A 27,727-nucleotide genomic window follows, 5' to 3' on the forward strand; every position below is an offset into this window, starting at 1 on the left:
CACGTAAATCCGGTGTCGTTTATTGCTTTCTAGTTTACCGTATTATTTCTCGTTTCACCATATACATATTTTATAAATTTAAATAAATTCAAGAAATTAATTGGTATTACACACACACACACACTAACACACACACACATATATATATATATATATATATATGGGTTTGGGATGATAATAATATTAATATCATCACATATATAATTAAAAAATGGAATACTCCTATGTAGCATCACCATATTTTTGCATTTTTATCTTATCTTATTTCTAAAAAAAAATAAAAATATATTTATTAATTCTTATTTATCTAAATCTTCTCATCCCACATTGATTTTTTTATTAAAATTTATCAATTGAAATACTAAATAAATTGATATAATATAATTTGAATCTCGTATCAATTTTTTTAAGCCTTAGACGAGATGATTCTCAAAACTTAGTTATGGTCTTTCAAACTTCAAACAAGATGATGCTTACTAGCCAGTTTTATTCTTTCAAACTCCAAACGAAATGATGCTTGAAATTCAGTTATTCTATTTTAAGCTCCAAGTGAGATGATGCACATAACTATGTTATGGTTTTTCAAGCTCCATACAAGATGATGTTTAGAAGTTAGTTATAGTATTTTAAACTCCAAATGAGATGATGCACATAATCATATTATGGTTTTTCAAGCTTCATACAATATGATATTTAAAAGTTAGTTATGATCTTATAAGCTTCAGATTGTATAATCTCACAAATCAGTCCTGGTCTTTCAAGCTCCTAATGAAAATAATGTTTAGAAGTAAGTTATGATATTTAAAGTATCAAATAGTTATGTTCAAACGATTGATGCATAAAAGTCAGATATATTGTTTCAGGGTCCAGACGAGACGAGATAATCCTCAAAAGTTTGGCGTTCAAAAGTTAAATATTGTCTTTCGAGTTCTTGATGATCCTCTGATCTTATAGAGTTGAGATGGGATGATGCTTATATGGCATACGAGATCTTAAATTAATTTTTATCTGTCAATATAAAAAAAATTGTACAAAATTTATATAAAAGAGTATTTCTATTATTCTAGCAAAAAATGAACATTTAATTGACGAATATAGTTGAAATTAATATAACGTAAACTCTATTACATCAAGTTAAATTAATTAAAAATAATTTAAATAATTTAAATCAAAATTTAATGTCTCGTCGAATTTCGACGGGTTATACACTAGTTAACCGAGTAAAATTTACTGCTTTTCGACCTAAAGCCAAAGCCCTCACAAACTGCCACTTCAAAACCTCATTTTCGAAAACGCAAGCTTTCCCCTTCACGAAATCAAGGACCCGTCACCAAAGATTCAAGATTGAAGAAGCCCACGTAGCCGTCGGCAAGAATGGAGTGGGACGCCATGTACTATTAAAATACTTAAATGATATTTTCCTTAATATTCAGACCACCTAATTAGATGGGCGTATTTAAGACAACCAACCACATGGTCCGATTGAGCGCCAGCTCTTGCCCTTGCTCTGCCTAATCACCTGTCCGATTCTTGCATTCTTTGACTTCTTTTCCTCTTAAAGTTTCAAACTTTTCCTCTCAGGCTCGCTTGCTTTCTTCTGGTAATCCTTCTTTGCCTTTTATCTAGCCTTTTCTTGATAGTGGATGACATTTGATCAGTGATAGTTGTGCCTCAAAAGCATAATTGAGAATTGAGAGGATTATTTCATTCTTGATTGTTTCAGCCCTTTTTGTGTTGTGGGATTTTGTTTCTCTGGTTGAGGGAGTTGAGATAGGTGCTGCTTGGAGTTGCAAGGGATTTCAGATATAGGTGGATGTTGTTGTAGCTTTTGATTCATGCAGTGAGAATTTTGCATTTAGAGGTGTAGGCAATTAAATTTATAGCCTATTAAATCATGCCATGTGGAAATTATAAATTAAATATGAAATTATGTATTTTATTTTATATTTTGGAATTAAATTAAATATTATTCCAAGATTAAATTAATATATAATTAATATTTGATTATGTGGATTTATTGACCAATCAGAAATTGACATGTGGAAAATCTACATAAAATATTAAGTATTTTATGTAGATAAATACAAATATTGAGAAGCCAATCAAATCGCGCCACCACAGCCCTAAAAGCCCAAAATGACAGGCCAAAACCCACAGTCCACTCCATTCTTCACCTATAAATATGGGTCATTTGTGGAGTCAGAAAACACACACAGAAATTATTTGAGAGCTCAAACATTGAAGGAGTAATTCTCTACGACGAAGTCATCTCCAACAATCAAGGCATTCTGCAAAGAAGATCAAAGAGTTCTTCACCAAATTCATCCAAATCAACGTTTGATTCAGAAATAAGGTGGAAGCCCTCTGAATTATCGTTACCAAATCAAATTCAAGTCAATATTCAAGTTCAAGGAGACCAAGAAATTATATTTCCCTCCAAGGATTTGAAGAAGTTAAAGAGGAGAATCAGAGGATTAAAGTAGAGAATCGCAACCCGCAACAAATTCATTTCAATCCATATATTTTGGATTTGTACACATTTTTGTATTTCATTAAATTGAATACAATAAAATTTGTGTTTACAAATTTTGGAACGCCCAGTGGGACTTCTCTACCTCTCATCTCTCCTCTTCACCAACAAGAACTCAAGCAAATTCAAATGGAGAACAAAGCTTCAAGTGCTGCTCTAGACATCACTTTGGAGAATATTGGTGTTATCACGCGAGGGAAAGCTAGGCAATTGGAGGAGATTTCCAAGTCTGCTTCAGCAATGGAGAATCATTCAACCGCGAGTTACTCCCTTGAAGCTCCCGTCATGGTGACAAACGCTTCTACTCTGGAAGAACAAATTGCTGGCCTAGCTAAGCTTGTCGAAAACATGAACAAGCATATAATGGAGCAAGACGTTAAGATTTCAAAGCTCATCTCAGAGAAAGGAGAATGAAGTCGAATACATGAAGAAAAGGATGAGGAGAGCGATGATTCAGAGTCATTTGAGAAGCACCGTGAAGAAAAGACACCTCATAAAAACATTGAAGTCTCTTCCGATGGCTTCATTCAGATTGATCAACTCAAGGAGTTCATTGAAGGAACAATGAAGGCTAGTGGCAGCTCCAAGTCAACCATGACCTACTCTAAGCCTTATACTAAAAGAATTGATCAATTAAAGATGCCTCTTGGTTATCAACCTCCCAAGTTTCAACAATTCGATGGAAAGGGCAATCCTAGACAGCATGTGGCTCATTTTGTTGAAACGTGCAATAACGCTGGCACCTATGGAGATCATTTGGTCAAGCAATTTGTTCGTTCACTTAAGGGAAATGCTTTTGATTGGTATACAGACTTAGAGTCAAGCTCGATTGATAGTTGGGAACAACTGGAGCACGAATTCCTCAACCGCTTTTACAGCACTAGAAGAACTGTCAGCATGGTGGAACTTACCAGTTCTCGTCAATTCAAAGAAGAGCCGGTGATTGACTACATCAATAGGTGGAGAAACCTTTGCCTCAACTGCAAGGATCGATTGTCAGAATCGTCTGCCATTGAAATATGCATTCAAGGGATGCATTGGGGATTACAATACATATTGCGAGGAATTCAGCCAAGAACATTCGAAGAGTTAGCCACTAGAGCTCATGACATGGAATTGAGTATGGCGGCAAGCGGAATTGAAGGACCACCACTTCAAGAGTCCCGCAAATTCAAGGACAAGCAGGAATTCAAGAAGGGAGCTAAGTCTTTTGATAAGGCCCCGAAGAAAGAGTCAATGGCAGTAAAAGCAACCTCTGTCAAATTCTTGAGAAATGATGACAACAAAAATGACAAGCAGAAAATTCCTCAAGACGTGGGGCACAGAAAGCTTACTTTGAAAGAAATGCAGCAAAAACAATATCCTTTTCTAGACTCTGACGTCTCCGGGATATTTGATGACCTACTTAGAGAAGGACTTATTGAATTGCCAGAGATGAAACGGCCGAATGAGGCTGGACAGACAGATGATCTGAAGTACTGTAAATATCATCGACTGGTTGGACATCCCATACATGATTGCTTCATATTCAAGGATAAAGTTATGCAATTGGATCGACAAGGAAAGATATCGCTTGAGGAGGACAACACCACCGCAAATCTTGTCACCGTTGAGTCTAACAATATGGTGGAATATGTGGAAGTCTTGCATGACTCGGTATGCCAAGAGAAAGATCGAGTTGAATCAAATGTTGTTGAAGAGAATGTCTTCGCGATAACATTCTCCGATGAAGATTTGGAACTTGGTGCTGAACCTCACAATAGGCCATTATTTGTAAGTTGTTACACTCATGAGCAAAAAGTAAACAGGATACTCATCGATGGAGGGTCTGCGGTCAATATCTTGCCCTTAAGGACACTTAATGAGTTGGGAATTCAAGTGGGCGAGCTTTCAAGTAGTCGGTTGATGATCCAAGGATTCAACTACGAAGGACAAAGAGCTCTGGGCAGTATAAGGTTAGACTTATTGATTGAAGATATGAACTCAACCGCATTGTTCCAAGTAATTGACGCCAAAGACGTCTTACAACATGCTCCTTGGTCGACCATGGTTGCACGAAAATGGCGTAATCCCTTCAACATTGCATCAATGTTTCAAGTATTGTCGAGATGGCGCAATGAAGAAGATAATTGGTGATCATAAGCCCTTTACAGAAGCTGAATCATATTTGGCCGATGCGAAGTACTATATGAAAAAGGCAAAAGTTGTGAATGATGTCCAAATTGAGAGTTTGAAAAGGCCAGAAGATAGCCATGAGAACAAGCCAGAACTACCCATCACCAAATCTTTAGAAGGACTTACCATGCCATTGACTAAGATTGATGTTGTAAAGCCAATGCCTCCACCACTGGAAGGATTTGTTCGACCAAAACAAAGCGCTGCAATTGAGTATGGAGAACTATCTGATTGTGAAATCACAAAGTGTTTCGGTCCAAAAGCATATGGACTCCTTGTTAAAGCTGGATATGACCCATAGAAAGGCTCCAAGTCAGAATCTCCTACAAAAACCACAAGTAAGAAAGAGCATGATGGTAACACTAGCGAAAGGATGTTGAAAAAGAATGTTCCAGTTGGTTAAAACACGAAGATGGGATTGGGATTCACTCATCAAAACCCCATTCGCATTGCCATCAAAAGAGCAACTACAAACCATATTGTCGAGGGGGAAGTGCCAATTCAGCGAGTATCTGCCTTCAAGAGGCTTCACTATGAAGAGGTCCCGCGAACATCGGTTTTCAAGAGGCTAGGCAAAAAGATGAAGCATGGTGCACCAAAAGGAAATGATGAGTTGCAAATGACTCAAAAGTTACGAAGTCTTGTGCCTTCTCGTATGAAAAGATGCACCACATTGTCGGTTTCTTGTGGAAGAGAATTGAAAGCCAAGATGAAAACTGTTATCTTTACAAAGACAGTCGAAGATGACGAAGATAGAGAGAGTGTGGACTCTTCCAAAACAAGGACTCTTGAGGATGATGAAGATAGAGAGAGTGTGGACTCTTCTAAAACAAGGACTCTTGAGGATGATGAAGATAGGGAAAGTGTGGCATCATCCTATTACATTACCAACATTGCTTCTCTCATGGTTCAAGACAAATCAATCAGGGATGGCATAATTAGATCGAGTGACGTGAAGGGCATAATTCGTGTGAAACGAATGGATGAAACGATAAAGACATGCATAGCCTTTGAAGACCCCAAGCAAAGAAGTGAAGTCGTCTCGTCAAATTATATCACCCTAAGTGAAGAGGTGAACATGGAAGAAGAAGACGCTGAGATGGCTCCTCAGCAGTTTGAAGAAGGCGTTAAGTCCACCATTGATGAGCTAAAAGAGATTAACTTGGGTACCATTGATGAGCCACGACCCACTTTCATTAGTGCATTATTGACAAAAGATGAGGAATGCGCATATGTTGAATTGCTTAAAGAATTTAAAGACATATTTGCATGGTCATACAAAGAAATGCCAGGGTTAAGTCCAAAGATAGTTGTACATCATTTGGCTGTCAAAAGGGATTCACGTCCCGTCAAGCAGACGCAACGACGATTTCGACCCGAGTTGGTGCCGTTAATTGAAGCCGAAGTGAACAAGCTCATTACTGCCGGATTTATCAGAGAAGTCAAGTACCCAACATGGATCTCTAGCATTGTACCAGTACGAAAGAAGAATGGACAGATTAGAGTGTGTGTCGACTTTAGAGATCTAAATGAAGCATGTCCTAAAGACGATTTTCCTCTACCAATTGCTGAGTTAATGATTGATGCGACCACGGGACATGAGGCACTATCTTTTATGGATGGATCATCGGGCTATAATCAAATTCTTATGTCGCCAGAAGATGAAGAATTAACGGCGTTCCGCACTCCCAAAGGAATTTATTGCTACAAAGTTATGCCGTTTGGATTGAAAAATGCTGGTGCCACATACCAAAGAGCCATGCAAAAAATCTTTGATGACATCCTTCACAAAAATATTGAGTGCTATGTGGATGACGTGGTAATGAAGTCTAGAAGACGAAATGACCATTTGCAAGATCTGAGAATAGTCTTTGAGCGGTTGAGGAAGTATCAACTCAAAATGAATCCCTTAAAATGCGCATTTGGAGTGAAGTCTGGAAAATTTCTTGGTTTCATCGTCCGCCACCAAGGCATAGAGATTGAGCAAGCAAAGATCAATGCGATATTGAAAATGCCTGAACCGCGAAACATCCATGACTTGAAAAGTCTTCAAGAAAAATTGGCGTACTTGCGAAGATTCATCTCAAATCTAGCCGGGCGATGTCAACCATTCAGTCGAATCATGAAGAAGGGCATACCCTTTGAGTGGAATGAGTCATGCAGCACTGCTTTCAATAACATCAAAGCATACTTGATGAAACCTCCTGTTCTGGCCGCACCTGTAATAGGACGTCCTTTAATCCTGTATATCGCTGCTCAAGAACGCTCCATGGATGCACTACTCGCACAAGACAATGAAAGCGGGAAAGAAAATGCTCTGTACTACTTAAGTAGGACGATGACACCAAATGAGTTGAACTATTCGCCAATTGAGAAGTTATGTTTGGCTTTGATATTCTCCATCCAAAAACTTAAGCATTACTTCCAAGCTCATACGGTGCGGCTCATCTCCAAGGCAAACCCGTTAAAGTACGTCATGTCGAGACCAGTCTTGTTCGATAGACTTGCAAGATGGTATCTCCAGTTGCAACAATTTGAAATTGTCTACGTCCCTCAAAAAGCGGTAAAGGGGCAAGTATTGGCTGACTTTTTGGCAGATCATCCAATCCCCGCAGAATGGGAATTAACTGACGATCTCCCAGATGAAGACGCACTTGCAATTGAAATCTCCCCACCTTGGACAATGTACTTTGATGGAGCATCTCACCAGGATGGAGCTGGTGCAGGAGTTGTGTTCGTGTCACCAGAAAGACAAGTGTTGCCATATTCTTTCACCTTGACCGAAAATTGTTCAAACAATGTAGCAGAATACCAAGCGCTCATCCTTGGTTTGGAAATGGCAATGGATGCGAAGCAGCTACACTTGAGGGTTTATGGAGACTCCAAATTGGTAGTGAATCAAATCCTTGGATTATATGAAGTCAAGAAACCGAATATGCTCCCATATGTCAAATATGCCCAAAAACTCATTGGACAATTGGGGGATGTCGAACTTGAGCACGTCCCGAGAAGTGAGAATAAACAAGCTGACGCATTGGCGAAACTTGCCTCTACAATAGCCATGGTTGGAGGAGAAGTTGCTATACCAGTTTGCGAAAGTTGGGTCATACCACCTGTCTTCGAAGATGAGGATTGTGAAGAAAATGAAACCAACGCTGTTGAAGTCTTCGAGATAGAAGAAGAAGAAGATTGGCGCCAATTGTTGGTAGATTACCTGAAATACGACAAGTTGCCAAGTGATCCACATAGAAAAGTTGATATTCGGCGACGCGCCACTCGTTTCATATTCTTTAAAGGAACACTTTATAGGAGGTCATTTGATGGAGTCTTCCTAAGGTGCTTAAGCAATGAAGAAGCTGTTAAAGCTATGGAAAAGCGCATTCTGGTATCTGTGGCGCTCACCAATCGGGACCTAAATTACACTTCCGAATCAAAAGAATGGGTTACTATTGGCCAACCATGGTGAAAGACTGCTTGGATTTTGCGCAGAGGTGCCAAGCTTGTCAATTCCATGCAAACCTTATTCACCAGCCACCTGAGCCACTACATCCTACAGTCGCGTCTTGGCCATTTGATGCTTGGGGCATGGATGTTGTTGGCCCGTTGACGAAATCATCAGGGGGACACTTATACATTCTGGTTGCGACTGATTACTTCTCTAAGTGGGCTGAAGCACTACCCCTAAAAGAAGTAAAGAAAGAAACTGTTGCTGATTTCATCAAGACCCGCATCATCTATCGCTACGGAGTTCCCCGATATATCATTACTGATAATGGAACGCCTTTCAGCAATACGTTGATAAATAAACTTTGTGAGAAATTTGGGTTCAAACAGCGAAAGTCATCTATGTATAATGCGCCTGCCAATGGATTAGCGGAAGCTTTCAACAATACCTTGTGCAATTTGTTGAAGAAGGTGGTTGCGAAGACAAAGCGTGATTGGCACGAAAGGATTGGAGAAGCATTATAGGCGTACAGAACAACTCATAGAACTCCAACACAAGCCACTCCTTATTCATTGGTGTATGGTGTGGAAGCTGTCATTCCTCTCGAACAGCAGATTCCCTCGCTAAGGATTGCCATACAAGAAGGCTTGACCGAAGAAGAAAATGCTCGTCTACGCTTGGGAGAGTTAGAAGCATTGGATGAGAAAAGACTGGAAGCTCAACAAAGATTGGAGTGCTATCAAGCTCGATTGTCAAAGGCTTTCAACAAGAAGGTACGACCACGCTCTTTTCAAATTGGAGATTTGGTCCTTGCAGTAAGAAGGCCGATTATCACCACTCGTCGGGTCAGAAACAAGTTTGTATCAAGATGGGATGGCCCATATGTCGTCTAAGAAGTCTACACCAATGGGGCATATAAGCTGCTTTCGGAAGACAATGTGAGAGTTGGACCCATAAATGAGATGTTCTTGAAGCGCTACTATCCCTAAAAAAAAGAAGAAAAAAAAAGAAAAAAAAAAAGAAAAAGATAGCTCCATGACGCATGAGCCTAAACTGCATGTTACTCCTGGCCCATATGAGTATAAACTATGTACGGCATCCACCAAAGAAAGTGTATGTGGTTAAACTGCTAAACTTCTCCCACCAAAAGGTAAATTATGTGGTTAAACTATTATATGCCCCACTTTGTCTATATAGTGGTAAAATAAATAGTCACTCCTGGCCCGCAAGAGTATAAACTGTGTACGCCCCCCCTCCCTCCAATCAAAATTCAAGTTGATCTTTGAACTACGTTTTGACTTGATCCATTTCAAAAGGGTACGTAGGCAGCTTAGATATTACTAAGTTCAGTCATAATTTGGAGTTATCTTTTCAAGTGGATTGTTATCATTCAAGCTTAGATTCAATGATTATGATTAATTATTTAGATCAATGAAATGATACAAGAAGAAATATGCATAAACTTTGAGAAGATCATGAAGAAAGCAAATGTGGCAAATACTTTATTGCATAAGTGTTTACTACGACGAAACAACCAAATGAAAGTGCAAAAAAAAAAAAAAAAAAGTAGCGATAAACCAAACAAAGCTAGGCAAATGGGTCTTGATCTTCCAATGATTTTTGAGCAACCATCAAGAGACGCTCTGAATCCTTCTCTTTCTTCACTATCTCATCATCAATAAGAGGGGAATTCTTGTACTTTTCAATTGCTCCATTAAGTCCCGTGATCTCATCTCGAGTTGTTTGAAGCACTTCACTATGATCCCTCAAAGACTTGGTCAACGCATCTTTCCGCTCCTCTAGCTCGGCAAGCTCCTTCTTAATATCTTTGACTTGAGCAATCTCTTCATTTTCTTTAACCCGAGCATCATGAAGGCGAGCCTTGTTGTTGCGAAATTGTTGCCCCGAACTCGCCCCAAACTCATGAGATGCCGACCTTGCCGTGTCATATGTAGCAGCTCGGATAAAAAGTGTGTCGATACTAGCTTCAAGATGAGAAAGATCAAAGTCTTGTGACAACCCCTTCATACGAGAAATGCCAACTCGTACCTCCTCCTCAATAGATGATAAGTGTTGTGTTGGCGTCCTTATTATCTTGTCACGGAGAACACCCCAAATATTTTTGAGACATAGTCTGATTTGAGTATCAAAAATACTCGTGCTATTGAATTCAGAGATAGCTCCAATCTTAGCCCCAATCTTAGCTCCAACCTTGGCTCCAACTTTAGTCGCGGGTGCAGCACTTGCTTTCTCATTGAGAACAGGATTTGCATTCAAATGATCACCCTCAATAGACTCAAAGTTATCCTGCGAACTTTCCTCGGCATCAACGTCAAAAGCCTCTTCACGTGCCTGGAAGAGCAAAATATGTATATGTCAATCCAAAGAGGGAACAACAAAAAAATAAATGTCAACATGTGAGCAAGGAAATGATGGATAAATACCTCATCCACAACAAAAGAAGGATTGCGATGATCGTCTTGGGCTTCCGCTACAACCTCAAGAACCTCGTCATGCGTCTAAAAAAATGAAATGTGTCAAAAAAAATAAAGAAGAGGGATTGCTAACATATAACAAATAAATGGTTAAGAAATACCTTTGTCACAGTGGCACTCGAATCATGATGATCACCTTGAGAATGTTCATTAGCAAATTCCACGGGCTTGACACGTTTCTTCTTCCAATGACGCTCATCGCTGCTACTATTGACGTCATCCAAGGGAGCCGCATCCACTTTACGTTTTTCCTTGGGAGGGGCAAGTTGGTCGGTCTTGTCTCGATCCTTTGAGACACCACTCGTCTTTGGCGGAGCATGTATCACGTTTTCTTCAAATGAGCGTTTATACACTTGACTCCACCAATCTTTGTAATCCACACTCAAATGCTTTTTCGCGGTCGAAGGCACGCAAGGGAGAAGAGCTTTGGACATAGACTTACGCAGCACAGTTGTATCCCAATATTTAAGACCATCTTCCAAGGAAGCTTTTCGGAAATTATGAGAAAGCACACCCGGCCTTACTTGGTAGAACCCAAATTGGCGACTAAAGCGATGTGGACTATAAGGCTCAACAACAAAACCATCTTCTAATCTCCGAGTTAGATAGTTGGAACGGACAGCCATGAAGTAGCAAAACTCGGACTCCTTTGCATTCTCATCATCAACGAAAGAGATGTCTTTGTCCCAACTATACATCGTGCAACTCCATGCAACTTGATCACCTTTATGAATTTGCTTGCGAGCTTTCACATCGTCATAAAATCTCGCACCTCCTTCTCCCGAGTATTGAACCATCTTGGGAGTGCAAGAGTCTCGTTCAAGTGGAAAATGGGTCTTGAAGTAATAAGCCATCCATGCGTAGACGAAATGGGCGGGAAAAGCTGCTCGAAGTCGAAAAGGCTCCACGGAATCTGAAATTTTATTTAAACCTCGAAAGATGCTAGCCAAGACGGGAACAGTGAGAGCCACCTTTTGTTGAGTTGCCATGATGCACGCCATTTTAAATGTGCTTGGCCTAATCAATGTAGCGTCACCTTCGGGAAGAACGAAAGAGCAAAGCCAACAAGCAAGATACGCCGCCAAGTAAGTCTCGTCCCAATAACTCTCGTCAATCCTAAGCCTCGAAAATAAACCCTTCTCGACGGACGACCATGGTTCGTGAGCTCGAAACTCGCCGGTAGGATTGTGTGTGGCTTTAGACCGCACCGACTTCTTCTCCTTGCGTGGTGGAGGTGGTTGATACCTTGACTTCTTCTTGGACCAAAACTTGATCCACTCCTCAATTGTGACCGAGCATCTTGGAGCTTTCCCATTGTCATTCCCGATAGCATGGTAGGCGTGGAGAAGATGCTTGCAGCTTATAGGAACAAATCGATCCCCATCCTGAGTGGCACCAAGAAGCTCCTTCGTGCAAGGTACCACCTCATCATAAAGTCGACCAATGGCGGGAAGGCCGGACAAGAATTGCAGATCCCACAAAGAAATGGACAGCTCGCCGCTCGACGTTAACAATGTGTTGGTTGTCGGACACCAAGCTTCACAAAACGCCTTCATCACTTCGGTGTTGCGATCATAGGTGAAGAGAGAAGCGTACACAGGGTCGTAAATCCCGGCAGTTCGAAGCTCGCTTGCAAATCGGCTAAGGACATCTTCACTCCACTCCCAATATCCTTTGCTATAGCGAAACTCTCCAAAAAATTGCATGTTATCCCTCCACTTGGCATTCCCTTCGGCGATCCGTCGACCCAAAGTCAATAAGGGAGTCACCTCGAAAGTCGGTTGATGATGAGCCGCCTCCAAAGTCCAAGCCACAGTTGTTTTGGTCAGCCTAACCTCCCGGGTCCACATAGCTTTGTATAAAGGATTTGCAAATTTAGGCCATCTCCTAGCATAATGACCAATCAATGGTTTGTGCACTTTGAGTCGCGTTCCGTTGCCAGTTGATTGCTCCTTGTTGTCCAAAACCACCAAATAATCTTGATTGGAGACACGAACATCCGTGAAGTAAACCATAATAAAACTCCAAACAAAGCTCCACAATTGATGGGTGCAAAGCTCCAAAAGCGCCAAGCAAAACTCCTTGATTGATGGGTGCAAAACTCCAAAAGCGCCTTGATTGATGGATGCAAAGTCTCCAAAGCTCCAAGCAAAACTCCTCAATTGATGGGTGCAAAGCTCCAAAAGCGTCAAGCAAAACTCCTTGATTGATGGATGCAAAGTCTCCAAAGCTCCAAGCAAAACTTCTCAATTGATGGGTGCAAAGCTCCAAAGCTCCAAGCAAAACTCCTCAATTGATGGATGCAAAAGCTCCAAAGATGCCAAGCAAAGCTCCCTAAATTGACGCGTGCAAAGTCTCCAACTCCTACAAAAAAAAAAATCAAGGTAAAAGAAAAGAATTTCTTCTCTCTAACATTCTGCCAAACATGTAGTGTGCATAACATCAAAGCTAAATTCTTGCAACTATGAAGGGTAGCTTACCTCAAATGCCAAGAAGAGAAATTAAAGGAAAACCAAGGTTTTGCAGCAGCAATCTCAAGCTTCCCTTTACGTCTCTGCAACAAAAAAGAAGAGACAATTAGCAAGAGACAATCTCAAGAAAGTGAAAAAAAAAAATCGTAGGATTTTCTCACAGACAATTCATCGAACACCTGGAGGATAGAATGCATAAACTGATTTCCTTAGAGCTTTGAAGAATAGAACTCACCAGAAATTCAAAATCAAAGAATAATAAACTGTTGCTTGAACGAAGAAAAAACGACGATATGCAAGCAGCTTTTGTGATCGAAACTGACGTCGGCCGAATAGCACCTCCACCAATTTCTACAGTACCTACAAATCAGTTTAGATGCAAGAAACGAAGAATGGTTGATCACCGATGAAGAAATATGCCAGCTATTTATAAGACCGCAATTAAGTGTTTGAGTCAGACAAGGAAACTTGAACAAATAAGAAGTCCTTGTGCACCAAACTGCTGTGGATTTAGATATACAAATATATCTCATACTTGAAGAAGGCGTTAATACAGTTCTTATAAATTCTCCCAAGATCACGTCTGATGGTTATCTAGACAAAAAGATAGATATCAAATTCAAAATAACTTCCCATTCAAGCATCTGATATGCGAAAACTTCATAAAGAATTCCTACAAATTATTTATATTGTGGGCTTCTCAGAGTGGAATTCAATTAAAAAGAGAATTGATAATCAATTTGGCCATTAAATGTCATGAGCCTGCGTGATTTATGTAAAAAGTTCATGTTGGATTATGCCACTATTGGGCTAGCAAAATCAAATATGGGGCCCATCTAAGAACTTAATAATTTTGATGGATTTGTTTGTGCCATATTCAAAATTAAAGGCGTATAATTCATATATATATATATATATATATATATATATATATTTAAACTCCTAAATATGAGTATAAACTATTTACAAAGTCAAATTCAAATTCAAATTCAAGAACTCCTAAATATGAGTATAAACTATTTACAAAGTCAAATTCAAATTCAAATTCAAGAACTCTTTAATATGAGTTTAAACTATTAAATAAGTTCGAGACTCGTCCATTTCCAAAGACAAGATGTCTATGAACAAGTCTCGATGGGGCAATTTGTAGGCAATCAAATTTATAGCCTATTAAATCATGCCATGTGGAAATTATAAATTAAATATGAAATTATGTATTTTATTTTATATTTTGGAATTAAATTAAATATTATTCCAAGATTAAATAAATATATAATTAATATTTGATTATGTGGATTTATTGACCAATTAGAAATTGACATGTGGAAAATCTACATAAAATATTAAGTATTTTATGTAGATAAATACAAATATTGAGAAGCCAATCAAATCGCGCCACCTCAGCCCTAAAAGCCCAAAATGACAGGCCAAAGCCCACAGCCCACTCCATTCTTCACCTATAAATATGGGTCATTTGTGGAGTCAGAAAACACACACATAAATTATTTGAGAGCTCAAACATTGAAGGAGTAATTCTCTACGACGAAGTCATCTCCAACAATCAAGGCATTCGGCAAAGAAGATCAAAGAGTTCTTCACCAAATTCATCCAAATCAACGTTTGATTCAGAAATAAGGTGGAAGCCCTCTGAATTATCGTTACCAAATCAAATTCAAGTCAATATTCAAGTTCAAGGAGACTAAGAAATTATATTTCCCTCCAAGGATTTGAAGAAGTTTAAAGGCATTCTGCAAAGAAGATCAAAGAGTTCTTCACCAAATTCATCCAAATCAACGTTTGATTCAGAAATAAGGTAGAAGCCCTCTGAATTATCGTTACCAAATCAAATTCAAGTCAATATTCTCAAACATTGAAGGAGTAATTCTCTACGACGAAGTCATCTCCAACAATCAAGGCATTCGGCAAAGAAGATCAAAGAGTTCTTCACCAAATTCATCCAAATCAACGTTTGATTCAGAAATAAGGTGGAAGCCCTCTGAATTATCGTTACCAAATCAAATTCAAGTCAATATTCAAGTTCAAGGAGACTAAGAAATTATATTTCCCTCCAAGGATTTGAAGAAGTTTAAAGGCATTCTGCAAAGAAGATCAAAGAGTTCTTCACCAAATTCATCCAAATCAACGTTTGATTCAGAAATAAGGTAGAAGCCCTCTGAATTATCGTTACCAAATCAAATTCAAGTCAATATTCAAGTTCAAGGAGACTAAGAAATTATATTTCCCTCCAAGGATTTGAAGAAGTTTAAAGAGGAGAATCAGAGGATTAAAGTAGAGAATCGCAACCCGCAACAAATTCATTTCAATCCATATATTTTGGATTTGTACACATTTTTGTATTTCATTAAATTGAATACTTTACAAGAGGTCTTGAATTGATTTGCATGTCTTTTATTCTTCTTCTTTTTTGAAAGGGCTTTGTAATCTCTGATCACCTACCGCTTCTTGGTTGTGAGTTTATGATATGTAAGAACTTGAAGAAATGTAGAGTTGGCTAGAATCCTGTGTCATGATTAGTTGGCAATTCATGATTAGTTGGCTAGCTTGAGCTTGAATTGATTTAGAGAATTATGAATAGACAAATTTGTGGTTGTTCAGCTTAGTCAGGGTTACCTTTCATGAACACTTTATTCAATAAACTAATGGATTCTAATATGGGATAAGGATGGTTTAGTACAAAGATAAGTCACTTCATGTTGCTGTCTACATTCTTGACAAATTGCTATTCTTTATCTTCAATGTGGATTTTTGATAAGCATCTCTTATAAGTTTCTTGAATTGTTTGGTGAAGTATCTGAGGTGTTTGAACTTAAGATTTTTGTCTCATTTTTCCGCTCTTAATTTGCAGATACACGTAATAGTATAGTCATGGAGCTGGTCAAGAAAGTTTCCCATAGAGGATCTACAGCTCCAGATAGTATTGCAATAAGATCTGATCAAAAAAGCCATACTTATCATCAGCTGGTTGAATCTGCTAAGAACATATCTAACTTGTTATCCAGTGCTGATTTAAAAACTGTGAGTAGAAATGTATTTTCTGCCTCGTACACTCAGTCCTTAGGCTGCGGATTTTGCCGAATTCGGTAATATATGCATCTTTCATGGTTTTTCTGTAAAGGTCACTTTCTTTGCATTTGATGAATAAATGGTAAAAGTTCTACTTATAATGGAAGTAACATTCTGAATACAGCCTTTCAGATGTGTTTGGGGAATTATTATCAGAATCCTATAATTCGGTTCTTTTTCTTCTTGATGTGGGGAGTTTGTGAAATGACTATGATACCATGTATAAGTGCTTATTTTGTAGGTCAATAGCCCTGGGAAAAACAACCATTTTGCTGGAGCTAGGGTTGGAATTGTTGCTAAACCTTCTCCCGAGTTTGTTGCTGGAGTGCTTGGAACATGGTTCAGTGGAGGTGTTGCGGTTCCCCTTGCACTCAGCTACCCGGAAGCAGAGCTTCTGCATGTGATGAATGATGCGGTTCGTCTATCTTCATCATGTATTCTAATATGTTGCTAGCTCTGCCCACTTTCTAGATTGGCGTTCTAAAAGTTAGATATTTCCAGCGCTGAAGTATACAATTCTTGACCTTGTGTACTTTTATGCATATATTTAGCTCTGGGCCACATTTACTAGAGGGTTGTAATAGCATTGTGGTCATCGTTCTTTAATCAAATTTGTTGCCAAAGACTAAACAAAATTACATGATATTTAGTGTACATATGATCAGTAATATTCTGGATCTTGTGTTGATATAGGATATTACCATGATTCTGAGTACTGAAGATCATCACGAACTAATGAAAGCTGTTGCAGCCAAGACGTCTTCTCAATTATCTCTCCTTCCTCCTGTTTCATCAACTGGAGTTGATCGCACAAATTCACAGGAAACTGAAGTTTCTCAGGCGATTAGTGGTGTGTTTGCCTTCATATGGATTTATTCTGCCTGCTATTTAGTGAACTCAGTGATTTATTTGGTGCCTTACCATAGGAGATGATCCTGCGTTGATCATTTATACAAGTGGCACGACAGGAAAGCCTAAAGGAGTTGTGCACACACACGAAGGTATATTAGCACAGGTATTGCTTGCACCCCGTGTTTCCCTCTTGGGAAATCAATTTGGTATGCTATTATCGATCCTTGAACATATTGGTATGTAGTGCTCTCTCATGCCCGCAAATTCCTGTTTCACTGGAGTTTATCATGATAACCGTCATAATTTTATTATCACATACTTCTTTTTTTCTTTTCCAGAACTTGCCATCTTCCAATCATATCCATCTTAATAAGTTGGAAAATACTTGAAGTTGAATTTTTGTATCCCGTTTTACATTTACAACACATAGAACTTCTGGTTGTCGCTGTGATTTCAGGTCCAAATGCTATCAGATGCTTGGGGATACACATCCGACGATCAATTCTTGCACTGCCTTCCACTACATCATATCCATTAATGCGTTTTTCCTTCCATTAGTTTGATGTTCCATTTATCAGCTAGTTATTGTTAAGTGTTATGCTTTCCAAGTGTTCCTTGTTGGTCTTAACTTCTTTTATACATGTGCACGGACTGTTTAACGCGCTGCTTGCTCCTCTGTATGCTGGTTCATTGGTAACACCCTTGAAATTCCATCAGTATAAATTTTGAGGCCTCTTTTTTGCTGATTCCATCATATAATGCAATTTCTGTTGGTTGATGCCTTATGTATTTTATGCTCTTCTTTAAAAGGTTGAATTCATGCCGAAATTCAGTGTAAGGGGAATCTGGCAGAGATGGCGAGAATCTCACCCAGATGACCAAACGAAAGCTGAAGATGCTATAACTGTGTTCACCGGAGTAAGTTGAGCCTTTTACAGCATCAAGTAGAAAATTGTCGCTCTGATAATGCTATATTAGCTGCCTTTGACTTCTCTAGGTTCCAACTATGTACACACGTTTAATACAAGGGTATGAATCGATGGATCCCGAACTACAAACTGCTTCTGCTACAGCTGCAAGAAAGTTGCGTCTCATGGTAGGCCAATTTTTCCCTTTTGATGTGAAACCATGAAAAAAATAAGTAGTAAAACCAGTAATTGAACTCATTGTGTTTTTCTTGATTGACAGATGTGTGGCTCGTCTGCTCTCCCTCTTCCAGTTATGCAACAGTGGGAATCTATCACCGGGCACCGCCTTCTGGAACGGTACGGCATGACAGAGGTCAGTGCTATCTACACAATCACTTCTTGAGGTTGATTATAATTGAGGATCCTGATGAACAACTCCTTATTTACATTGATGTCTTAAAATTTCTAGTTTGTCATGGCACTATCGAATCCCCTACATGGCAAGCGGAAGGGGGCTACAGTCGGCAAGCCTCTTCCCGGTGTGCAGGTTAGCAGTCTTGAGTGTGATGCTTTGCTTATTTCTTTAAAATAAACAACATACTCAAAATGCATTTGTTGTGATAGGCCAAGATCCTTGCAGAAGATGGTAGTACAGACGCTGAGGTTGGCGAGCTTTACATTAAAAGTCCTTCATTGTTCAAGGAATATTGGAAGCTGCCCGAGGTATTATGAACTACTCACGAGTATTACAAAATATGTAACAGGGCCTAGATAAAAGAGGACCCGTTTTCTCATTCGAATTCTTTGTGAGATGTTTCCAGGTGACTAAGGAGTCGTTTATTGATGGTGGTTTCTTCAAAACTGGAGATGCTGCCAGAATCGATGAAGATGGATACTATGTCATCTTGGGACGTAAGCATGTTAAACTTCTCAAAGCTTTCAATTCTAAGGGTTTGTACTATGATATGACTTAACATGCATCCATGGTTGCTGTGAATACTGAAACAGGGCTCAGATAATGAGTCGCCTTTCTTTTCTTTTCTTTTTTGGAAATTGCAACATAGAAGTTGCACTTACATTCTTCATCTTTTACAAGCTTAGCAGTGCATTCTTTAAATTTATTCTATGCAGAAATTAATTGCCAAATCAATAAATTGCTTACAATCTTGTGGTAGAAGTGATTACCTAATTATGGTGTTTCATAATTCAGGTACTAATGCTGATATTATGAAGGTTGGTGGCTACAAATTATCTGCTCGCAGTTCTTTTAGAGGTTTGTTTCTCATCTTTTTTCTTGAAGACTGACGTGTTGCAGTAATTTCCAGAATGCTCTTCTCAACTCAGATTTATCGCTTGGCACTTAATCAACTCTACTGGTGCAGCATCCAACTATTTCAGAGTGTTGTGTGTTGGGGTTGCCCGACAAAGCCTATGGGGAAGCTGTAACGGCTATAGTTATACCTGATTCAGAGATTAAAAGAAAACGAGACAAGGAGTTGAAGCCGGCTCTATCTCTTGAAGAACTGTCCACATGGGCAAAAGAGAAACTTGCACCGTATAAGGTATCATTCGATCACATGATAAATAGAGCACTCTTGTATCTTTTGATAAACGTCTTAAGCTAAAAGGGATCGTTGTGTGCTTATGACTGCTGCTGGTTTTACAGATAAAGGGATCGTCCGTCCACCGCCGCCGGCCAGCCACCTGCAGGTATTATTTCTCTCTCTTTGTCTTTATCTCACTTATTCACATCTCATTTTATTAATTTCTTTAAAATTTCAGTTGAACGACGTCGCGCCGCTGCCGACACCGCCATCGCCACCGCTCCGCCGCCGACCACTACCGTACGCTTTCGTTTTCGTTATTTGATTTATTTATTAATTATTTTGTTAGATTAAAATTAATATTAATTAGATTAATTTTAATTAATTTATAATATTTGAAGTATGATTAATTAATTTAAAATTTGTTTTTTAATATTATTTTGTTAGAATCTAATTAATGTTAATTTGATTAATTTTAATTAATTTATAATATGTGAAGTATGATTAATTTTAATTAGTTAAATTAATTTTAAATTTGTTTTTACAATCTAATTAATAATTTGTTGGAGTTTGATTAATTATAAAGCATGATTAATTTTAAGTATGAATTTGTTAGAGATTTATTTATGTTAAATAATTTTGTTAAATGAAGTATGATTAATTGAATTTTAAGTATGCTAGTATGTGTTTATCATGAAATGATATGATATTATATATTGTGGGATAGATTTAATCAATTTCTTAAGGATCTTCTCCCTTTGGGATAGAAATTGATTATTTCTTAAGGATCTTCTCCCAACAAATGATTGTTTTAAATTTTATTACTTTATTTTTTATTGCTTTATATGTATTGTATTATTGCTTCGACATTGGGGGGCCGGGTAGACCTAGTATAAGCTTAGTAAATTAGGACCACTATGATCACTATAGCTGCTGGTAGAGTCGAGCACTTGGTAGTTAGGATAGTGGGGTTATGCTGTTGAAATTTCGTTTGATTCAAGTAATTTATGATATTTTATTTATTTATTTTCAATTAGAATTTGCAAGAATGAGTGATAATCGCATGTGGATGTATGCGGGATACAATTATCGTTCTGCATTTGAAACGGGGATGGAGAGTTTCCTTGATTATGCGATAAATCAAACGGCGTATACAGATGGAGTAGGTAACATTAGGTGCCCGTGTAAGAAGTGTAACAATGAAGCCTTTTTATCTGTACCTACAGTCAGAAAACATGTTACTAGGCGTGAATTTGTCCACAATTACACAACTTGGGTTTATCACGGGGAAGCACCGATGTGTATGGCGACAGAACATGCTGGACTTAGTAATTACCAAGTAATGGATGAGGATGATGGGTCATACAATAACTACGAAAGGATGGTGCATGATCATGCTGGATCTAGTAGTTATCAAAACTAAAATCAATTTTTAATCCTAAACTAAACGTTTGTGATATGGAAAAACAGAGAACACATGTATTTCAGCTATACCTAAAGCCACCATTCAAATCTAAATAATGAATTCTTAAGTATAGATACAGTTATAATGAAATGTAAAGGTTATGTTTTAATGCCTTTTTCTTGATTAAACCCGATCATGTTAAGGTAGATGAGAGAAAGTTTCACATTGAAAGAAATAAACCAAAATGCAGCCAAGTAGGGGTATGCTCAAGGGAAAGAAAAATGGACAGAGATAGGCTATCCAAAAACCCAGATATATCTCATGCAACAATTATTGCACCTTCAACATCAAGGGAACTCCAATTGCCATTGTAGGCGAAAATCGGTCTTTCTCGCCCTTCTACTAGCCCTCCAAGAGTATAATTGAAATTATTCCTTTCCCCCACCCCTGAACGCTCAATCAGCAAAGACACAATTTGTCCACTTCCCTAGCAGGTATTTCTAATAAATGCAACAAACGAGAGACCTTCACACAACAATCTTCTTTTCCTACTGACTCTTTCTCTATTTGAGCCATGGCAAAGAAAATAATTCCTATATTCTCTCATATGTTAGTTCAAAGCTGACTTTTTGTTGTAGTTATTTGACGTGGGATTGTACTAATTATTCTTAAGATCCCGTTCATATAATTGAACTTTGAAAGGAATATGATTTTGAATTATTAAGGAAAGATTTATGGATAATCATTTCCTTAATAATTTTCATGGCCCTTTATGTAAATTGTAATTTCAAATAAAATAAAAAGAATTCCTTATTTTACGAAAATATGTAAAATGACAAAAAAGTCCAATTATGTGCGCACATATTATGTGTATTTATCATTATTCTTTTACCATTTGTAGCCAATAAGACTCAAATATGATTAATAAAAGTACATCAACAAAGTAAGGCTTTGCTCAAACAGAGAAACCAAAGGGATTGTTGCTCTTTCTATCATCTAGTTTGCAACAGAATCCAAAGTCGACACTCTCAAGTCATCGAGGAAGCCATTTTCCCCACCATCTGGTAGAAGGTGGAGTGAGAAGCTCAAACATGGTCTCCCTCTCCTTCAGTGTTAATGGGACTCCTCGGACAAGGTCTAACGCCATAATGTGCACATTATTCTTTCGCCTGTACCTATTGAACGCCCATATCGCCACAGCGCCACCAGTAAGTGTCAGCTGTTTTCAGATTTCCATCGTCGACATTAGTGAGGCAGCTGGGCAGATGAACATAAATTACAGAAGAAGTTCATTGTATCAATCAACTAACCAGTGCCAGCCATATAGCTGCTGTTTGTATATCAAATTTTGGTGTATAAAGCACCGTCTCACCAAAATCTTCCTCCAGCTTCTTGTAGATCTCTTTGTCGTTTTTACCAGACCGAATTTCATCTCGTATTAACTTACACAGAAATGCAAGAGATATTAAAGTCAATGTCCACAAAGAATGTATATTTACAAAAGCTAGAAGTGCCTACAGCAAGTTCAAGCTATTTTTCCAAATGAAGCTCCAGATAAAAGATCACCATTTTCTCATCTTACAGACACAGTAGTATCTAAGCGAAGAAGAAGCAAAAACATGAGATGCACAGAAAGAAGAGGCACCTTGCGGAGGAGAATGGCAATGTCAGCTTGCGAGTCTTCAATAGATTGACTACCACATTCAGTGCACCGCACATTGTGGCTTATATTTCTGGCCCGTGCTTCGACCACACGATCCTTTCTCACTTCATCCTCATTCTCCATGAACCTTTCACCCCAATACAACTGCTCTGTGATATGGAAAAAACAGAGAACACATGTATTTCAGCTATACCTAAAGCCACCATTCAAATCTAAATAATGAATTCTTAAGTATAGATACAGCTAGGGCTGTCAAACCTTACGGGCCGGGCCGGCCCGGCCCAACCCAACGGGCCTAGGCAATTTTTTGGGCCGGGTCGGGCCGGCCCAAAATTTCGGCGGGCCTTGAACAATGAAGCCCAGCCCGGCCCTATACGGGCCGCCGGGCGGGTCGGGCCAAAACGGGCCAAAATTTATATTTTTTTTTCTTTTTCTTTTTAGTTCCAAAAATTAATAAATTAAATCAAATTTAAAGAAAAAAAATGAAGACAAATTCAATGAAACAAAAAGGGCCTTAAACAATCTACATCTAAATTACGTAATTGACTAAAATTAAATGTAAACAAATATGACTAAAACTAAATGTAAATAATATGAATACAAGTAAAAAACAAAAACTAATTGCAAAAACAACAAAAACTGAAAATGATTTATTCACAAATTAATTAATACAGTAATCAAATCAACTGGAATCAAATAACAACCACAAAAAATAATAAAAAATAAATAAATCTTTCAAGTAAAAATAATTTAATATTGATTGTTGATTGCTAATTTAAATCCTAAGTTAGACTTCGACTCGTCATTGTCGTCAATTGAAGAAATGGACTTAGATTGGGTTGGGTTCATTGGGATTGGCCTAGTGGAATTTGGGAGGAGATATAAATTTTTGAAATTTTCACCTTCTATACTGACGGGCCGATTTAGGCCCGAAAGCCCGGCGGGCTTTTTGGCCCGCGGGCCGATTGACCCGGCGGGCCGCATGGGCCGGGCCAGGGAGGCTCGGTTTTTTTTTGGGCCTTGGAAATCCTAGCCCAGCCCGGCCAAAACTACGGGCGGGCCGGGCCATTTTCGGCCCATTTTGACAGCCCTAGATACAGCTATAATGAAATGTAAATGTTATGTTTTAATGCCTTTTTCTTGATTAAACCCGATCATGTTAAGGTAGATGAGAGAAAGTTTCACATTGAAAGAAATAAACCAAAATGCAGCCAAGTAGGGGTATGCTCAAGGGAAAAAAATGGACAGAGATAGGCTATCCAAAAACCCAGATATATCTCATGTAGCAATTATTGCACCTTCAACATCAAGGGAACTCCAATTGCCATTGTAGGCGAAAATCGGTCTTTCTCGCCCTTCTACTAGCCCTCCAAGAGTATAATTGAAATTATTCCTTTCCCCCACCCCTGAACGCTCAGTCAGCAAAGACACAATTTGTCCACTTCCCTAGCAGGTATTTCTAATAAATGCAACAAACGAGAGACCTTCACACAACAATCTTCTTTTCCTACTGACTCTTTCTCTATTTGAGCCATGGCAAAGAAAATAATTCCTATATTCTCTCATATGTTAGTTCAAAGCTGACTTTCTGTGGTGATCTTCTAGAACTTGCCATGGTTTCTGTGTTGAGGTTGCTGTTGTGCCCAGGATTAGGAGATGATTTTAGGTCATCTTTTGTTAGCCACAATTTTTCCCAAACACTGTCCTTAACAAAAAATTTATCCTTTGTTATCCACTTTGAACCTATTTAGCTTTTATTCTTTAGCCGGATGATAGGGGGTGATGAAGTATATGGGGATCTCTGTGTGGTGAATGTTCATAATGGGTCATGAAAAAGAAGGGATGATTTTGTGTTATTATTTACTCTTATAAGCTCTAGAAAAATTGTTGAAAAAAAAAGAAAAAAAAAAGAAAAAAAAAGAATAAGAAAAGGTGTGAAGTCGAGTGTTTATTGAGAAATTTGTTAGAGAATCGACTTTGTTTGTTGGAAATAAATGGAGAGCATAAAAGAGTGTTTAGTTTTGTATTGTGATGACTAAATCCCTTGAGTTGTGTTGATTATGGTGATATAGTTGGGTGGAAGATGGAATTTATTCCATACTTGATTTGTGAAGCTATAAGGTTGGTGTTCTTAAATTATTTTAAGTCACTTAGCCTATATTTCCCTACCTTAACCAATGTCCCTACATTATAACCCGAAGAAAAAGACCTATTTGATCTTAGTCTTGGCACACTTTTAGCGATGGAGATTGTAGACGATTGGCAAGCTTATGGTAAGTGATCTACATTGTATTGAATTTCGATGAGAGTATACACGTCCGTTCCATCAAATTGAGAGTTGAGTGATACACATACCTTGTGAGATTCAATTGTTTGGAATGTCAAGGTTGATTTTGCTATAGGTTGTGTTTATTGGTGAATTTTGTGCTTGGTTATTGAGGATTTGAGAATTCTATCATTCTTTATTTTTCGGAGGCATTGATGAGCTAGATTTCTTACCCATTCGTGTTATTGATTGTGTTATTCTCATTATTCGAGGACGAACAATGGCTTAAGTTTGGGGGAGTTGATAACACTCATATTTCCATGGTTTTTAATGTTCATATGATGTTAATTTTATAGGAAATTGAGTGTTTGATAGTTGTTTTGTGCTTAAATTGCTTTATCTTGTGAAACATGATTCTTACTCGAACTTTGAAGGAAATTTCAGGTTTATTGAGTTCGAATTTGGAAAACTGTGCTGAAATAGAAGTTGTAGATTGTCTCGATACGAGTTCGTGAGCACAAACGGATCATAAATAGGAGTTCGGACGAGAAAGTTATGGCCGAAACAAAAACGTCGCGCGCAGCAGTCAAAATTCGGCGACCTAAACGGCGACCGCTGAAAATGGGCGTTTTGAAGAACAAAAACGGCGACCAAAATGGCGACCGCCAAAATCTCTGTTTCAAATTTGCACTACGAGCGTTAAATTCGGCGAGCGCCGAATTTCGCCGATTTTCAGCCCAAAAACGGCGACCAACTCGGCGATCGCCGAGTTTGGTCGCCGAAATGGGCGGTTTTGCGAGATTTTCCGTTTTTTAGAGTTTTTCTGGGTTCCAAATATTGTATTTTACCCTGACACTATAAATAGGTCTTCTTTTGACCTATTTTGGGTTCCTTTTTCAGTTCCCAACTTTTATTTTTCAATTTCATAGCTTTAGAATTTATTGCTTTCCAGTTTTTACTGCTTGGATTGGATTTCCACAAGATTGAATATTCAAGCCGCTACAATTGTTCTTATTCAATTTTTATATAATTCAGTTCTTTCAATTGTGTTCTTTTTAATTATGTTTATGTTTTATTTTACGATGTCTGGCTAGTTCGTAAATCTGAACCTAGGGTTTGTACATAGCTGATTAATTATGTGTGTATGATTTATTGATATCAATTTGCCCTCCAACTTGTGATTCATGATTCCTGGTGCTTAATTTCTTGTGAATTATTTGGCCAATAATTTACATGCGTAGTTGTTCGATTTGGAGACTTGAATGCGATAATTGTTCAGCCGATTCATGAATGCATGTTATAGTAGTAACCTTGACACTTGAATGGGATAAGTGAAACTGTAGGAAGCTATTCTTTGTGTACGCTTGGGAGTTAATTTATTCCTTGGAATCTTGAATGTAAAAGGGGGTAAATTAATCTACTTTCATAGGTGTTCGTTAGAGAAGCTTGTGAATAGTTCTGTGATCTCTCATCAGGGTTGGATTAGATTGGTAATTGAATCAATATATTAAATGATGTAGTTAATTAGTAAAAGTACATCCCTAGGGTCAGAGTTTTCTTTATATTTGATTTAGTTATCATTATTTCTCTGCTCTTTAGATTTTATTTTGTTAAATTTAGTTTTTGATTCACCTTCCTATTTATGTTGCCTGTCTACTGTTATAGTCTGTTTAGAAGATAGCTAGAATTATTTCGTTGTGTCAGTCCCTGTGGATACGATATTCGATTACTGTTTATACTACAATTACACCGTGTTAGTTGCGGTATTTTTATTGCTAATAAATTAGTGATCACTGACTCTTTCTCTATTTGAGTCATGGCAAAGGCTAGGCATTGATCTCCACACTAGATATCAGGGGCGGCTAACATATGAAATTTCTAGTGGAATTGAGCCGAGCTGAATTGAAAGAGTTGAATTTCAAGTTCATTCAATCATATAATAAGTGAATAATCAATTCAAATAAAAGACATTCTCAGTCAGATATGCTAGGCCGAATGCTTCAAAAACTGAAACATAAATTTGGAAAAAGAGTTCATTCAATCGTCTTGCAGAATGCATATCAAGCAAAGCCGACAAACAAAAATCCGTATACACCTCAAAACACTCACTAATTTGTTGTTCTTTCACAACAGAAAATCTTATTCCATGACATATACAATTCCAATTTCCTGTTAGGCCATCTCCAACCGAAACTGCTTAGCACAATTCTTTTTCGATAGATTTTCCAATAAAATCCAAAGAGAATTATAGATAGAATTTTTTTTCAACATATGAGGCAGAAGAAGAAGAATTTGAGATGCAGAAAACTACCTTTGATCTCTTCAGAAATCGACAAGAAAAAGGAGAGGGCTAAAGAGTTGTGAGCTGAAGATTACAATGAAAGGGTTTAACAATGGAGTTTTAGTTCTCAATTCTAAAACGTGGCTGGCGGAAACTCGCGTTTTCTGTGTGTTAAATTTGGGAAAATTTACACTTTCAACCATAAACTTCTCAACGTTTCACAAAAAGGTCCCGATCTATAGCTTTTTAACAAAATGAGGCCCGATAGCTAAAAACACATGACATGTAGACTATTGTCGGGTGAGCATTCGGTCCGGACCGAACCAACGGAACTGAGGATCGACGAAAAAAAAGGGTTAATTGTAGTTTATGGTCCAAACTTTGAAGTCATTTGTAAATATGCCCCGGACTTTAAAAAATATAAAAAAATAGCCTAAACTTTGAAATCATTTGCAAAAATGGCCTGAACTTTGAAATCATTTGTAAAAATGACATTAACATTAAAAAATACAAAAAAATGGCATGAACTTTGAAGTCATTTGTAAAAACGGCACGAACTATATTAATACAAAAAGTGACTCAATTTTTATCAAATGTATAAAAATGGT

At 38.0% G+C, this 27,727-nt stretch overlaps 4 protein-coding genes across 5 annotated transcripts; 2 read left to right on the forward strand and 2 right to left on the reverse strand.

Annotated features, from left to right (window-relative positions):
- Window positions 1-1,288: 1,288 nt before the first annotated feature.
- LOC131011936 (probable CoA ligase CCL8) lies at window positions 1,289-25,882 on the forward strand. Of its 2 annotated transcripts, none has more exons than XM_057939840.1 (18): window positions 1,289-1,600; window positions 15,983-16,152; window positions 16,442-16,615; window positions 16,894-17,050; window positions 17,127-17,215; window positions 17,510-17,578; window positions 17,692-17,745; window positions 17,863-17,970; window positions 18,050-18,148; window positions 18,241-18,333; window positions 18,430-18,507; window positions 18,585-18,683; window positions 18,782-18,872; window positions 19,171-19,233; window positions 19,343-19,522; window positions 19,627-19,670; window positions 19,743-19,804; window positions 25,283-25,882. In XM_057939840.1, the coding sequence occupies exons 2-15, from the start codon at window positions 16,003-16,005 to the stop codon at window positions 19,423-19,425; spliced, it is 1,407 nt and encodes a 468-aa protein (XP_057795823.1). In that variant the 5' UTR covers window positions 1,289-1,600; window positions 15,983-16,002; the 3' UTR covers window positions 19,426-19,522; window positions 19,627-19,670; window positions 19,743-19,804; window positions 25,283-25,882. The 2 variants fall into 2 exon arrangements, with proteins under 2 accessions (XP_057795823.1, XP_057795824.1); XM_057939841.1 differs by lacking the exon at window positions 1,289-1,600 and adding an exon at window positions 1,637-1,809.
- Window positions 5,118-9,043, forward strand: LOC131009656 (uncharacterized). Its single transcript, XM_057937068.1, has 3 exons — window positions 5,118-8,090; window positions 8,195-8,639; window positions 8,742-9,043. The coding sequence occupies exons 1-3, from the start codon at window positions 5,118-5,120 to the stop codon at window positions 9,041-9,043; spliced, it is 3,720 nt and encodes a 1,239-aa protein (XP_057793051.1).
- On the reverse strand, window positions 9,627-13,862 carry LOC131011935 (uncharacterized). Its single transcript, XM_057939839.1, has 5 exons — window positions 13,352-13,862; window positions 13,126-13,199; window positions 10,747-13,009; window positions 10,595-10,669; window positions 9,627-10,502 (listed from the first exon to the last, which is right to left on the reverse strand). Exons 3-5 carry the CDS (start codon window positions 12,658-12,660, stop codon window positions 9,738-9,740), a joined length of 2,754 nt encoding a protein of 917 aa, XP_057795822.1. The 5' UTR covers window positions 12,661-13,009; window positions 13,126-13,199; window positions 13,352-13,862; the 3' UTR covers window positions 9,627-9,737.
- On the reverse strand, window positions 21,796-27,228 carry LOC131011937 (cytochrome c-type biogenesis CcmH-like mitochondrial protein). The gene is made up of 4 exons (XM_057939842.1): window positions 27,150-27,228; window positions 22,555-22,721; window positions 22,220-22,351; window positions 21,796-22,128 (listed from the first exon to the last, which is right to left on the reverse strand). Exons 2-4 carry the CDS (start codon window positions 22,693-22,695, stop codon window positions 21,943-21,945), a joined length of 459 nt encoding a protein of 152 aa, XP_057795825.1. The 5' UTR covers window positions 22,696-22,721; window positions 27,150-27,228; the 3' UTR covers window positions 21,796-21,942.
- Between the last annotated feature and the right edge of the window lie 499 nt (window positions 27,229-27,727).

The sequence above is a fragment of the Salvia miltiorrhiza genome, chromosome 2, assembly GCF_028751815.1.
Source record: "Salvia miltiorrhiza cultivar Shanhuang (shh) chromosome 2, IMPLAD_Smil_shh, whole genome shotgun sequence".
NCBI lineage: Eukaryota > Viridiplantae > Streptophyta > Magnoliopsida > Lamiales > Lamiaceae > Salvia > Salvia miltiorrhiza.